The sequence below is a fragment of the Fulmarus glacialis genome, unplaced genomic scaffold (genome assembly GCF_000690835.1).
Source record: "Fulmarus glacialis isolate BGI_N327 unplaced genomic scaffold, ASM69083v1 scaffold13066, whole genome shotgun sequence".
Taxonomy (NCBI): Eukaryota; Metazoa; Chordata; class Aves; order Procellariiformes; family Procellariidae; genus Fulmarus; species Fulmarus glacialis.
In genome coordinates, this window is record NW_009220098.1 from 65,260 (window position 1) to 78,531 (window position 13,272).

Below are 13,272 nucleotides of genomic sequence, written 5' to 3' on the forward strand. Positions count from 1 at the left end.
CCTTTTTCAAAGCGTGGTTGGTTCTGAATGTTGTGCAACGCCCTCAGGAATGGATTTGGTTTGTAAAGCCCATGAGCTGCATGTTAGCATGCTGCTGTTGTCCCCCCTTCCCCCCCCCCATGTGTCATTTTCCCCACGGGAAAAGCAAAAGGCAACAGTTATCTGTGCAGGGTGAGAGCAGGGCAGGTGCCACACGTCCAAGCCTTGTGGCTAAGCTGTCTCCTCTGAAATTGCCCTGAAGGGTCAGAGACCTACTTGGAGATGGGCGGTGCCCGCTCCTGGGGCCAGCTAAGGGCTCTCCTGGTGGCCACGAGGCCATGCGCTCTGACCCACGTCAGGTCCCAGTACTGGCCAGGCTGCAGGCCTGGATTGCTCCGAACGCAAACCTTTGGGGAAGAGGTCGACCCCAACAGTCATTGCGGGCGGGAAGGACGGAGTGCTGCACAGGACTCCCGCCTACCCCAGGGACAGTGTCACAGTTGTTCCCTTTGGATTTTCCGCTTCACCCTCTCCAGGCAAAGCTACGTGTTACGGACAGGGCAGTGACCTTGGTGGAGCTGCTGGACACCGCCGGTCATAGGTGCTGCGGTCAGAAAGGCGTCTGCTGGGGGCTGCAACCCCTGCCCTGGGATTGCTGGGGGAAATGAGCCCCTTGCAGATCAAATCCATGAGCCACACCTTGTGGCTGTCCTGGCCGAACGCATCAGTGCATCTTCCATCTCCTGTGACTAAAAATCCTCTCCTTGTTCGTCACAGAACAGACCTCAGTATGTTTTCTATTGCATCTGGGGATGGACATTAGTAACAGAGAAAAGCCTATGAGCGCACTAAACTTTGGAAATGATTGATTATGTGCTGATTGCTTTCCTAGGAGAGCCTGTGGTGCCTCTCTCAGGTCCACCAAGTCCCTTCTCCCTTTAGGAATATTCATAGTAGCAGAACCTGTGTCCTGCACCGTGCAGCAACCTACGGGGCTGGCTGCCAGGCCAGAGGATTCAGTGTGTTCTCACAGTGCAATCAGTGCTTTACAACTGCAAAAGCAGAAAACAAAACCAACCAGACTCAAATGACAATGCAGTGACGCAGGACTCTTTGGATGGTGGCAGGATTTGCTTAAACTGGTGCAAAAGGGGCTGGTGACTACACTGTAGTATTAGTTGGCATGGGGAAGGACTTACTTGGGTCCCTCCAGTCCATAATCCCTGACCAAAACGATGATACTTAAGAGTCTGCAGAGACCTTGGGATACTGTTCAGTCCATTTCATCCCCTTTACACAAAATTTGCTCATTTTTTCAGGTGTTCACTACAGTTTAACAAAACCCCAAATCAAAACTCTTAAAACAGAATCCTTGAGGTGGACCAACCCCAAATCTGGATCCCTGGCTTCTCTCCCTTCCCCTTCCCTCAGATCCCCAAAGGGAGGAGGCTGAAATCATAACCTGTGTCTGGATCCAGATTTGCCAGTTTATGAGTCCACCTCTCCAAACAGCAGTGAGATACAGCCAAATCCTGACCAAATAAGCAGCACCAGAAGTAAGTTACTATATACAACTGTTAGTGAGATAGATACGTTACAGTAAACACTGAAAACATTTACAAAAAAAATATTAAGACTTGTATTAAGATAAAAATCTGAGTGTGTTTTCATTTTGTTTACACTTCGACGCGTTTGCACTAGAACAGCCCCTTACTGTAGAAAGCGCAAGAACGAAAAGGAAAAATGGAGCAGATCACAAAACGTTACGGACAGTGGTTGCTTTGCTCTGGTGCTGCACGCACCTCTCGGGATTGCCTCCGGTATTGCTACGCCAGATACCAGGTCCGAGGCCACGTCGGGGAACCTGGCCACGCGGGGCTCGCGCGCGCTCGCTGGCTCCCTCACGCACACATGCGCACACACACGCACACACATATATAAATGTACAGTTTATAAATAACAGAAACACAAACTGAAGTAACAGACTGAACGGAGCCTGGATCTTAACATCTACCCCAAACGTTTGTAGGGAGGGTCACATTTAGGTCCCATTGTTGATGGGGGGGAAGGAGGCCGGGGGGGGGATCTTTACTGTAACGAGACTTTGTCCTGATTTGGATTTTTTGTCATACTGGCTCAGGAAACTAAGCAAGAACTCCAGAAAGTGTTGGCATTGGAACTTTCAAGATTTTAATAACTCACTGTGGAAGGATTTAAGCGTTCCTGCTATTTCAGCAGAACAATGTGTGTTCAGTAATTTGCAAGTTTGAGGTTAACCAGGAGTTTCTGACAGATCGGGGCAGGGGGGAACAGTTGAGAAGATTAAGATGTACTGTGCTTAGCTTCAGTACTAAACAATTGTTTTGTGGGTGTTTCTTTTTTCCAGCTCTTATGGAGAGCACTGACTGCATCCCAAAATTACTTTCGTGTATGAATGGAAACGTTGCTGGTGGGGCGCCCGCCCCTGTGCCCTGTTAGCGTTTCCATTCCTCTATGTTACTTCTCTCTTGAAAAACTTCCATCTCTTGCAACACAAATATTTTGGAACTCAGAAACAATCAATCAATCAGCTCTAAACATACATCTCAGGGCAACAGCAGTTTAAAATAGTCTTTTTGCAGGGTTCTTATAATGTGTTTGACTCTGAGACAATGGCAGATGTAAGTGTACGTACCCAACGGTTCACATACCCTGTATATTCCTACCCTGTCTGGGTCTTTCTCCAGTTGTAACCTTGTCAGTTTTGTGAGGTTCTTCAAAGCCATCTGTGCTAGTCTCCAAAATTCAAAGGTGACTGTACTTGTCATAAATACTTAGTTATGACTTTTCTCTGAGGAGCTCCGTTTGGGGTCTGCTGTGTGACTGCACCACTCTGCAGGCGTTGGCGGGGTGTGGAGACCTCAGTGCAACACGTTCGCTCCTCCAAGGACCAAGCCGCACCGGGCTTGGCCCAGGGCTTCCAGGGAACAGAAAAACGTTTAGGGAAAAAAGCATCTTTAATTTTGAAAACAATTGCATGTGGAAGAATGCTGTTAATGAGCCTTATGGCTGTAGGGCAGCATGGCAATGCAGAGCTTACTGGCAAACAGTGTCCTGCTCAGGCAGCCTAGGTAGTGTGAGGCTGGAGACGGTACCTAAGCTGTGCAGAGCTCAGTGAACATCCTAGTCCCTTTGACTGTACATTTACACATGGCAGGAGGAGCTAGGACAGGCGTTGACCAGTGTATTAAACTTTAGTGGGAGGAATAGGCAGATGTCCTGTACACTGTACACTGTCATCCGTATCTCAGAGAAATCTCTCTGGCTCTTGGTACAAGTGACCTGCTCTGAGAGTGGGAGTCATGAAGTACTAACTTAAAAAACCACAAACCAACAAACACACCGTGGCGGCAGGTCAGCGGCACAATCCCCCGTTAAGGAGGTGACCCCTCCGCTGAGCACAACGTGTCTGAATGTGCCGAATCTGCGTGTTTCAGCAGTTAGGAAAGTCTAATCCTGGCTTATGCCTGCACAGTGCTCCTGACAAGGGGGCTTTCGGTGGTGGCTGCTGTTCTTGTTGGTTACTCCCTTATGACCATGTTTTACATTCTTCGAGCCGGTTAATTTCCATGCAGTGCTCATTCCCAATTTAAAGAGGACAGTATTCCAGAAAATGGGATCTTTTTTTTTCTAATGCATACTGTGAAAGAAAAGAAATACAATTACCGATCTTCATGGTTCTTCAGGGCTTTTTCTTGTTTCTTTGTCTGTTTTTCTCCCCAGAAATAGTAAATATCTCTGCACAGAGCATTACATCATCCCCATAACGAACCCTTTGTCAAGCAAGAAGCTGGCCATTTCACGTAGCCCCGCACTCCCCCTCTACCACAACGGGCACCAAGAAATCCAGCCCCCGTACCTCATTCACAGCTCGGGGACCAAGCTCAGGCAACACTTACTTTATTCTGTGGCTAGAAGTGTGCGTGGGGGGGACGGTGCCCTGGGCCTATTGCTTACAAAGACTTTTCTCCATTATTTGTGAGAGAGCAGAAGGCGTAGAGAGGAATCAAGTCGCCATTCACCAGGTGCCAGCTCCTCCCTCCACTTGCGTGCCAGAGCCTTGGGCTTGCTCTGCTCCCCTGGGCTGCCTGGGGACCCCCGGGAGCCCCAGCAGTAGGGGGCATGCCCTTCTCCACTGCCCTGCCGCCGTGGTTCCCCACGCAGCACCCCTTTGGCTACCACACCGCACAGAGTGCGCCCTGACCTTTCATCTGGACTGTGCTCCCTAGATGGGCGGAGTGAATTAAACACTAATTAGCTGCATAAATGCCCCGTGGACAGTCACCTGCTGTAAAAGTCAGTGGCCTCACAAAAGCCACGTAAGGAAAGACGGCTGGGCTCGGCTCGGGGTTTGCTCTGGGAGAGGGCTGTGCTCCGGGGGGAGTCACAGGAGGAGCGGGCCAAGCTTTGCTGCCATCCCTCGTACAGCTACATCCAGCAGCACACTTTAACTGGACTTACTGGGTCATTGCCTGCTGCAGGCTCTGCCCAGCTCCCTGTATTTCGCTTACTGCAATGACAAGGACGTTATTCCTTGCTGGGAGGGGTGAGGCATATCCTTTGGGCAGTTTAGAAGGAAAAGGTTACTTTTGTTTAAACATTAAACACTGATTTAAATCCAACAGTGACAGCGATTCTCAAATATATGTTATTTCCTTATGCCACTCATCTCACACTCGATCTTTCCGTCCCCTCAATGTGCTGGCATTAGCATCTCCCACAAAGGCTCAGTCAAGCGCGCCGTCCGCAGTAAGGAGCTGGTTTCTCTGGGGGGAGAGAGCAGCCGTTCTTTGAAGCCGCGGCTCACACCTGCTGCTGCACGGTCTCTCTGGCCAGGCCTCCTCTCCTGCGGCAGCACCCTCCACGGGTTAACAATTACTGCTGTTTCTGAATTCTCCATTCTCTGTAATCTGCAATTTAGTTGGGTTTGTGGGGGAGATCCCATTACGTGTCTGCATGCTGTACCTCTCTTTCAGCTGAGTAAGGGCACTCATTAACCGTGCGTTGGCAGCATCCAATGAAGCAATGCGTTTCTCCTGCAAACAAACGGGCAGAGGGGAACGGTCAGTGGAAACGCATGGAGACCTGTCCCTCTGTGATGCCAGGGCTTGTCCTGAGACAGCGACCCAGAGGCCTCTTGGACCAGGACCCTTCTCTTTGGCATTCTTAAGTGTGGGTTTTTTAAGTGCTACGCAGCGTTTTTTTAAATCCACTGCTATTAGCAGGGCCACAACTGTACGCTGCCTGTGCAATGTGAGCTAAATTCATTTTGGCATCCTGAACAAAATGGAGATAACAGTTTCTCTAATTCTTCAGTTATACAGAAATTCATTGTACTGTTTGCTCTAACTGCAGCTGTTACAAAGACAGCAAAATTCTGCTTCTAAAACCTAGTGCTCTCCCAAGATAGTTATTCCTGACAGTGTTTAATTGATTTTGTTAGTCTAAATTAATAGTTTAAATGACTTGTGGCCTCCCAGGAAGGCTTTGATGGCAACTCTCACTGATTACAGTATCACGAGGATGGGAGCAAGAGCTTCTCTGTTGCAGCCTGCTTCTGCCACTCCTGCTCTTTGCGACACTGAACAAGTCATCATCCTTCTCTGTCTGCCATTAGCGGAGGAACAGAACCAACTCAGAGGGGCACGGTGGTTTGCCTGTGTGTAACTTTGGAGGTCCATGTATGAACATGTCCAACACTATTGTACAGCCTGAGATAACAAAAAGAGAACAGTGTAGACTGGCTCATGGTAAGAGCCTCACATGTAACACACGCGATGGCAGGAGACAGGACAGCCTGTCGAGAGCTACTGGCAGGCTGCAGTCTGCACCGCTCGCACCTTATGGACACCCCGGCATCTGCTTGGCTTTGCCGGAGTGCAGAAGGGAACATGATGATTTACTAGCTTTGAACAAATTACTCTACAGAAAAACAGCACTTCTTTTTACAAAGTTACTACTGCCTCATCTCCTTTTTAAATAGCTATACAATAAATTAGTCATGAGTAGCGACTCACAAGTGATTAATAGGGTCATTAAGAGTCAGCCTAGAATATACTATCACCTAGCCACAACCTGTAGGAAGGCCTAGCTGCTGAGAAGATGCTGATCTATGCCTAGACAAATTAAAAGATTGTGGACCGTATTTTCAGATTCTCTTTTCCAAGCATAGTGTTTTGCACCCATCATCTGATGCTCCTCTCCCATTGTAATCTATAGCAATAACTGAGCTTCCCAATCCTGGAAGCCACAACCCAAACACTGAAAAAATATGTTGGCTTTGCTCTGGCCAGGCTTTGTGTTCCTTGTACCCAGGTCCTGCAAGCGTTATTGGAACATGAAGCACCAAGCAAAGCTCCGGGGACCTCAGACTGAGCCAATGAGGATATGATCCTTCCACAAACTGACTAATTGTGGGCATAATCCTTCCACAAACTGCCACCCCCCACATCCTCTGTGTTGCCTGCCAAGCTCCAAGGCTATGTATGTGAACGCTGTGACAATAAATCGCACCCTGCTGAAGTCTGACCGGCTCTGTCACTGACTGCAGCTTGGTGCTGACTCACCCACGCGCACAGTCTTGCTGTGCTTGAGCTGGCACTGCTGCATGGCAGGGAGGGTGCATGTTGGCAGACTCGCCCTGAAAAGTGCTGCAGCCCTTGGTATCGGGGACTCACCTGTGCATCGATAATCTTCTGCTTGGAATCCACAGCAGCCTGCATTTCTGCATGGTCCTTCTTTAACTCCTCCTCAACTGACATCAGTCTGGTAGCCGGACAGACAAGAAAAAAATTACACTTGTTGGGCTCTGCTAAGCGCAGATATTAGTCTCATACATGTCTAAATCAGCCACCCAGAGTGAATGATACAGATCATGTCCTCATTTAGTCCTCGACACCAAGGAAGCAAAGGGGTGATGCACATCTCTGAAGCACGTAGGAAGAGATGTGAAATACCAGAGAAGCTAGTCTACAGATGGAACTGGCCTCACATAGCAGCCCCCATCATCCATACCAGGTCAAACCATCTCATCTGAAATTGCAATGCTGAGGCACACACTGAGATGCTCCCAGGACCCACAGTTGTGCATTCGAGCACAAAGGAGACACACGGTCATTGGCACTAACTCTTCTTACACACAAACCAATAGTTTAGAACCAGTCTTTTTTCTGGCTCTTACTCTTCTCGAGAGACCTCTACAGCAGACTGTCCCAAAGCTTAAGTGATTCAGAACATGAAGGCTGACCAATTTATGAGGGCTGATTAAAAGCACCAAGTTGGCTTGGCTCAGGTAAAGGTGAAGCTAGCTGCACTGGAACAGTCTACGTCCCGGACAAATGTAAACACCACATCCCATTGGGTGGGAGAAAGGGATTTATAGCTAGGAGTAATGGGATGGTGATAAGATCTTTAGCTAAACATCAGAGAAAGAACATTTTGATCGTTACATCTATTGCTCATATGAACAGAAGACCAAGCCTGCCAGATCCTTTGAGAACTGGGGCAGGCTGCCAGCTCTCCCATCCTCACGTTTTGCCTTTGTGAATCAGGAAAATGTTGGGGTTTTCCTTGTCCCAGGTAACACTGATGGAGGACCTAAAGAGTCAGGGCTTGAAATTCCCCCAGGGGCTGTAACCCAAGAAGGCCAGAAAGTGAATAAATGCTGGAAAACCCACATGGGAAACCTGCCTGCTCCTCCAAAGAAACTTGATTCGCCTGAGCAGGGGTCGGCTCTAACACCAGCCAGGCTGCCTGCCTTACTGTCATCTCCAGCACTCCCACCTCCCCTGTACCTGCTGATGATGCCCTTCATCTGGATCTCCTTATCCTCCTGCTGTCTCCGGAGCCGCTCCTCGCTCTCCTCCAGCCTGGCCTGGTACTCCAGCATCAGCTTCTGCGTTGTCTCCTCCTGGCACTTGAAGCGAGTCTCATACTCCTCCAGCTTCTTGTTGGAGATGCGAAGCTTGTCCTGCAGCACCACTAGGTCCTGCTGGTACTACAGCACGCAAGGACAGACAGAGGAGGAGAAAACACATGTGGCATGTTACCTAGTAGGGCTTTGCCCTTGCCAGGGTTTCCCCATAACCCAATTATGCCCCTTTCCTTGCATTAGACTAGCTGCAAACCCGTATCAGATAACCCCGCTTGCCGACACCTCCTCTTCAGTCTTCTCCACACTGCGCTAGGAGCGATGCTGCGTTCCACTGGGCGGGCAGGTCACTGGCAGGTTCAGAGAATGGGTTGTTAGCAGAGTCTGGCATTTCACATGGGGAATGCAGGTTAGAGTGAGTGAATGGCAAACGCATCTGGCATCTTCCTCACACTAACAGCGCACGGCTAAACACAGGCAGGAGAAGCTGCACTGGTGGGATTTTGGGTTTACACATGAGCTCTTCAGTCTACAACAAATGTGGGCGCTTTGGAGCTGCTGGAAGCCAAGCAGGAGCTGTTAGTGCTGCCTGCCTCCTGCCAGGCTCCAGGCTCTGCAGCAGTGACAGACGCAGGCCACTGCCGTCTCGGCACGAAGTGGCCACCCCTCATCAAGGTGAGGGCAACCCGCTGGCGTGAGCCGGGGCAGGGAGCACTACCGCCTTTTGGGACCCAGCATGTTTTAAACAACGTGATCAGATGTCAAACCAGGGTTCAATCCGAGAAGAGCTGCTGCATGAAGCCAAGACCCCACAGTTGTACTGTTCATTCAGATGAAGCTAAAAATCAGCAGCGGAAGAATCACATAAAGCAATTAAAAAAATTAAGAGTTTTCTAACTCAGAAAACTAGGTTCAGCTATTGCAGAAGCACAGCATTCAGTACAACTTGCTTTGCTAAAGGAAAATCCAGTGCCTATCTGTAAAAAAAAAAAAAAACCAAACAGATTTTAGTTTCCAAAAATTATCTTTGGAAATTGTTTTTAAAAAAAATCTCAACTGGAATAACCTTAGAATAATTAACATGCAGCTGATAATTTGACAAGCTGCTTTTAAAGAGTCAGATATAGGAAAAAGACTTCCATCTGAGTCATGAAGTCTGTTACAAAGTTACAAGTGTTATACCTGAACTGACAGAAATGCGCTTAATTGTGTATTGACTTGGCTACCTGAAAATACGGCCTTCCCCTTTGGCCATCGCCACCTGCGTAAGCACTCAAACGATGGACTTGGTTGTGTTCCAGTTTTGAGAGCCCTGCTGGGGAGTCTGACCAGCAGATCAGCTCTTTGTGAGAGGAGAACGCAGGCTGCGGCCCGTGTACTGGTCAGCCGGATGCCCAGCTCATATAAATCCAAGTTGCTTTCCTAATATCCCTCCAGTAACTGACTGGCTGACAGCAGAATTAACTGTAACAACTCCTAAGGATTGAACATTTATGATGCTGATGGTCTTCCTGAATTGCCAAAGTATTCGAGCCGTGGCAGGCAGATGGGCAGGACCTCTGAGCTCCTTCTGTCTGAGCAGGGACAGGCACAACAGATCACTCTGTTCTTCCTTTAGCAAAGCTTTTACTGTGGCACTGAAACAACAGTTTGCACATGTAACCTGAAGCGATGAAGGAACACAAATGCTCATACAGTTGCACAGAAGCACTAATGTCAGACAGAAGGGAGTTGCTTGAACAGGAAAGATTAAATACCTACCCTAGCCTTAAAATAGAAGCAGCGTAAGTGAGCTCAAATGATAGCAGGAGAGGCCTCAGAGACCGAAGGAGTCGCTCCTGTCTCTAGAACACTTGTCTCATTCTTGGTTACCATTCATGTCTTACAGTAATGGGGAGAGAGATTATGCTAATGGCGATCTTTAATGTCAGTGACTGATGTGACAGCAAAGTAACAAAAGATGCTGCATGGGAATGACAGAGCAGGCTCTGGGGGGTGGGGGCTCCCGCTGAATGTGGGACAGGGACCGGTTTGCTGCAATACCGTCAGAGTTCGTAGTCCCACCATTGTCTATCTCGAGCAGGGCCCGTGCTGGTGAGCCCCTCCCTGCACAGGTCGGGGCGAGCCTGGCACGTCCCCGGGTGCGGCGGCCCCTCGGGCTGGCACGGAAACAGAGCAGTCCCTGTGAGCGTCCACCTGGTAAAAGCTGAGCCCGTTTCACAGGAAAGGGTGCCAGGAAAGGGATTAGTGACAACGCTTGGCATGCACAGCGTCCGCACCGGAGGGCCATCTGCCTGCCTGCCGGAGCTGGCAGGTGTAAGCTGGAGAAGGCCAGCACACGTTTCTTAGTGTGTGGTCCTTCGGCATTTCACCTCACTCCAGTTCCACTGCAACCGCAAAGCTTGCCGCTGTCATCTCCTTTACAGACTCGAGTGAGCACTGAACCCTTTCTGAAGCCCTTCAATGACTAAATGCAGCAATAACCCAGTGCGTGACGCACCAGTCTGACAATGCCTTCTCTTTGATTTGCTGCCTGCTATTGTCTCTGCTTAGGTGGTAGTCAGGATTTCTATACCTCTGCAAACAAAGTCTGCTAAACATGGACATTTTTCTGTGTCAGCTGCTATCTGACCAGTACATGCCTGTGTATTTACAGGAATACCCAAGCAGCAGAAAGCCAGTAAGAAATGGGCTGAACTCTCACAAAACTCCACCACGCTTTTCCTGGGGCAGCTGGGAGCCATCGCTTTGTACCTCCCCGTCCCTACGATACCTGCCTTTGGCATTTCACTTGAATTTAACAGGTGACAGTCCCAAAATGATACAGCACAGCAAAATGAGAACAGGAAGGCCATCGTAACAAAAACAGAAACATGTCTGTGCCGCAAAAACAGGGAAGAGGCTCAGGGAGGGTGATGTCTGCAGTTCTGTGGGACCGGGTGGTAACACGCGGCTGGTGTGACAGAAGAGAAGCACACTGAGGAAACATCCCAAATGCTAACTGTGCCCAACTGCAGCACTCCTGGCAGAGCCAGGCTGCTGAGAAAGCACCTTGCAGAAGCAGCAATTGGCAAAGATGGGATCTTCTCAGCTCTTGACTGCTGGATCCTTATTTCTAACCCTCCTTCTTCACCCCTGGCCAGGCCTACTCTGTCTCTTCCCTGCTTCTCTCACTGAATACTCTGGAACTGACTTCCTGACAGAGCCCCAGATTGGTCAGGCCCCAGTCTGTGTGACACAGCCATAAGCTCGGGGCAGTGTCACTGCACCACCCAAGTCACCCCAGGCCCCAGTGCTGCCTCTGAGACCAGAATCTGGAGTTAATTTTTAGGTCTGTTTACAGCCTTTTGACATGGAAGCTGCTTCTTGCTACACGTCCCTGTTGTGAGGCACGAGGCTGCCTGTACCTCACTCATCTCTTTTATAGGTGTGCTTAATTCACTTTTTAAGCTTTCTCCCCCTGCAGCCAGGGGGAGTAGGAATGGGGGAAGTAACAGGCACTGGCTGGCTTCAGAGTTTGTTGCAGAGCAGCACCAGCATTTGATTCCTGGCTCCTGTTTTTCTTACTTGCTTTCATCAGAGGGTAATTCCAGTCACTGAGTGTGTGAAAACCTCCCAAACCTTCCCCAGAAGCGCCCTGTGAGGCTGAGCAGCCGGGCACAGAGCAAACTGATATCTCTCTCTCCTGGGCAGGGACGTGCCACACAGCCCACCTTATCCCCAGGGTGCTCAGATGAACAACATTCAAGGAAATCCTCTCTCTATTTAGAAACTGTTTCAATCCAATCAGGTTTTACCTTTTCTGCTTGGCTGAGCTCGTCCTTATTCCTGAGCTTATCCCTGTGTTTGGAATCTGGGTCAATGCTTTCATCTTCTAAAAACTGCATGTTCATATTCAAAAGCCAAGCAGCAGTGCGGTCCAGGGCATTGGGGTTCACAGGAGAAGGGGCCTACAATGAAACATACAACCATAACAAAAGAAAAACCTGTAACAGAAATGGTCATGAAGCTGGAGAGAGAGAATTTCCTTCCAAGCAAGCCCTCTCCCATGCTGCTCAAACAGCAACGAACAAGTCTGAGCTACCAGAGCAGTCGGAGCTGGGGGGTAGGAACAACTCCTCTTCTGCACCTCACATTATTTTAGGTCAAACAGCCTTTGACAGGCCAAATTCTTCCCTGTGCCATCCCCACAGAACAGAAGTACAATGGTGCGCTGAAAAAAAAACGTAATGGGCTTTCTGAGCAGGTCCTGTCACCTCAGAAGGACACGACCTCAGAAGGCGCCGAGCCGCAGGCAAACAGAGTGGCTTGATGTGGTATATTCACTCTGCAAGCTGAGATTTCATTCAACGCTTCAGCCTCTTTTACTGAGCCGTCTTTTTGCCCGCTGTGAAGATTTCATACAGATAAAACCAGATCTGCAAACTGAAATGCTACTTTTGGTCATGCAGGTGCCTTCTCGGAAAATAAAGGTTTCATTTTGGCTGAGACTACACTTATGATGCTGGAGAGGTCTAAACGCTCGACATCTTAGTAGTTCATCTCGAGGTTTGTTCATGTAGCTATGGGAGCTCAAGGAGCAGTGCTGCTCTACAGTCAGTGAGCTAGAGCCACGGCTGCTGCTCTTCAGTCCTAGGGACTGCAAAATGCATTGCCTAAGTATTTTCCAACTACATTACAACGTTGAGGAAGTGAATCTCCAGCTATTTCCCCTCCATCCTGGCTCATTATAAATGGCAGAAAACAGTTTCTTGGATGAACACAAGGGATCTGGATGACTTGGTCGAGGGAATTCAAGCTAACAAGTCAGAAATGTTGAGGACTTTCTCCTTCATTCAAACCTCTGGACAGTAGAGAAACCCAGTCACCGGCAAGCCGCAAAATGAGAGGTTCTTGTACTCGGAAGGAGTGGGGACTGGTTTAATCACCTCACTTTCCCATGCCATCTTTTCCAGTCTGGTCTTCTACTTCCAGAATTTTAAATCAGAAGTTTCAGACTTAGCTCATGAACATCACTTGCTATAAATCCTCACCTGGCTTGTGGCTTTCTGCTTTTTCTTGCATCTCCAGCTCGGGCACTGCACCTGTGGTGGCTGCTCAGAATTTCTGGCTCCAACCTGGCCACCCGGGTTCATTTCAGCAGCGTAAAGGCCACTGGTAAAGGATGTCAATGAACAGAGCTCAGCCCACTGTGCATGGGTCCTTCTGCCTCTTTCTTCCTTCTTTGAAGAAGTAAAAAAGGACATCTGATTTGGCCTGCGACAGTTTGGAAGTCAGTTCAGTGGATGAAATTACAGAAGTAGAGGAAGCGCTTCTGTCTGGCAGGAATGAGGTTCATGGACTTCTATTAAAATGGCCACCAAATGGGATTTCTTTGTTCTCAA

At 49.0% G+C, this 13,272-nt stretch overlaps 1 protein-coding gene across 1 annotated transcript; it reads right to left on the reverse strand.

The window, feature by feature from the left end:
* Positions 1–4,801: 4,801 nt before the first annotated feature.
* On the reverse strand, positions 4,802–11,838 carry DAB2IP (DAB2 interacting protein; the record flags this gene model as incomplete). The annotated part of the gene is made up of 4 exons (XM_009580633.1): positions 4,802–5,054; positions 6,696–6,783; positions 7,812–8,014; positions 11,686–11,838. Coding segments are annotated over 4 exons (612 nt in total), but the record flags the coding sequence as incomplete, so codon positions are not given.
* Between the last annotated feature and the right edge of the window lie 1,434 nt (positions 11,839–13,272).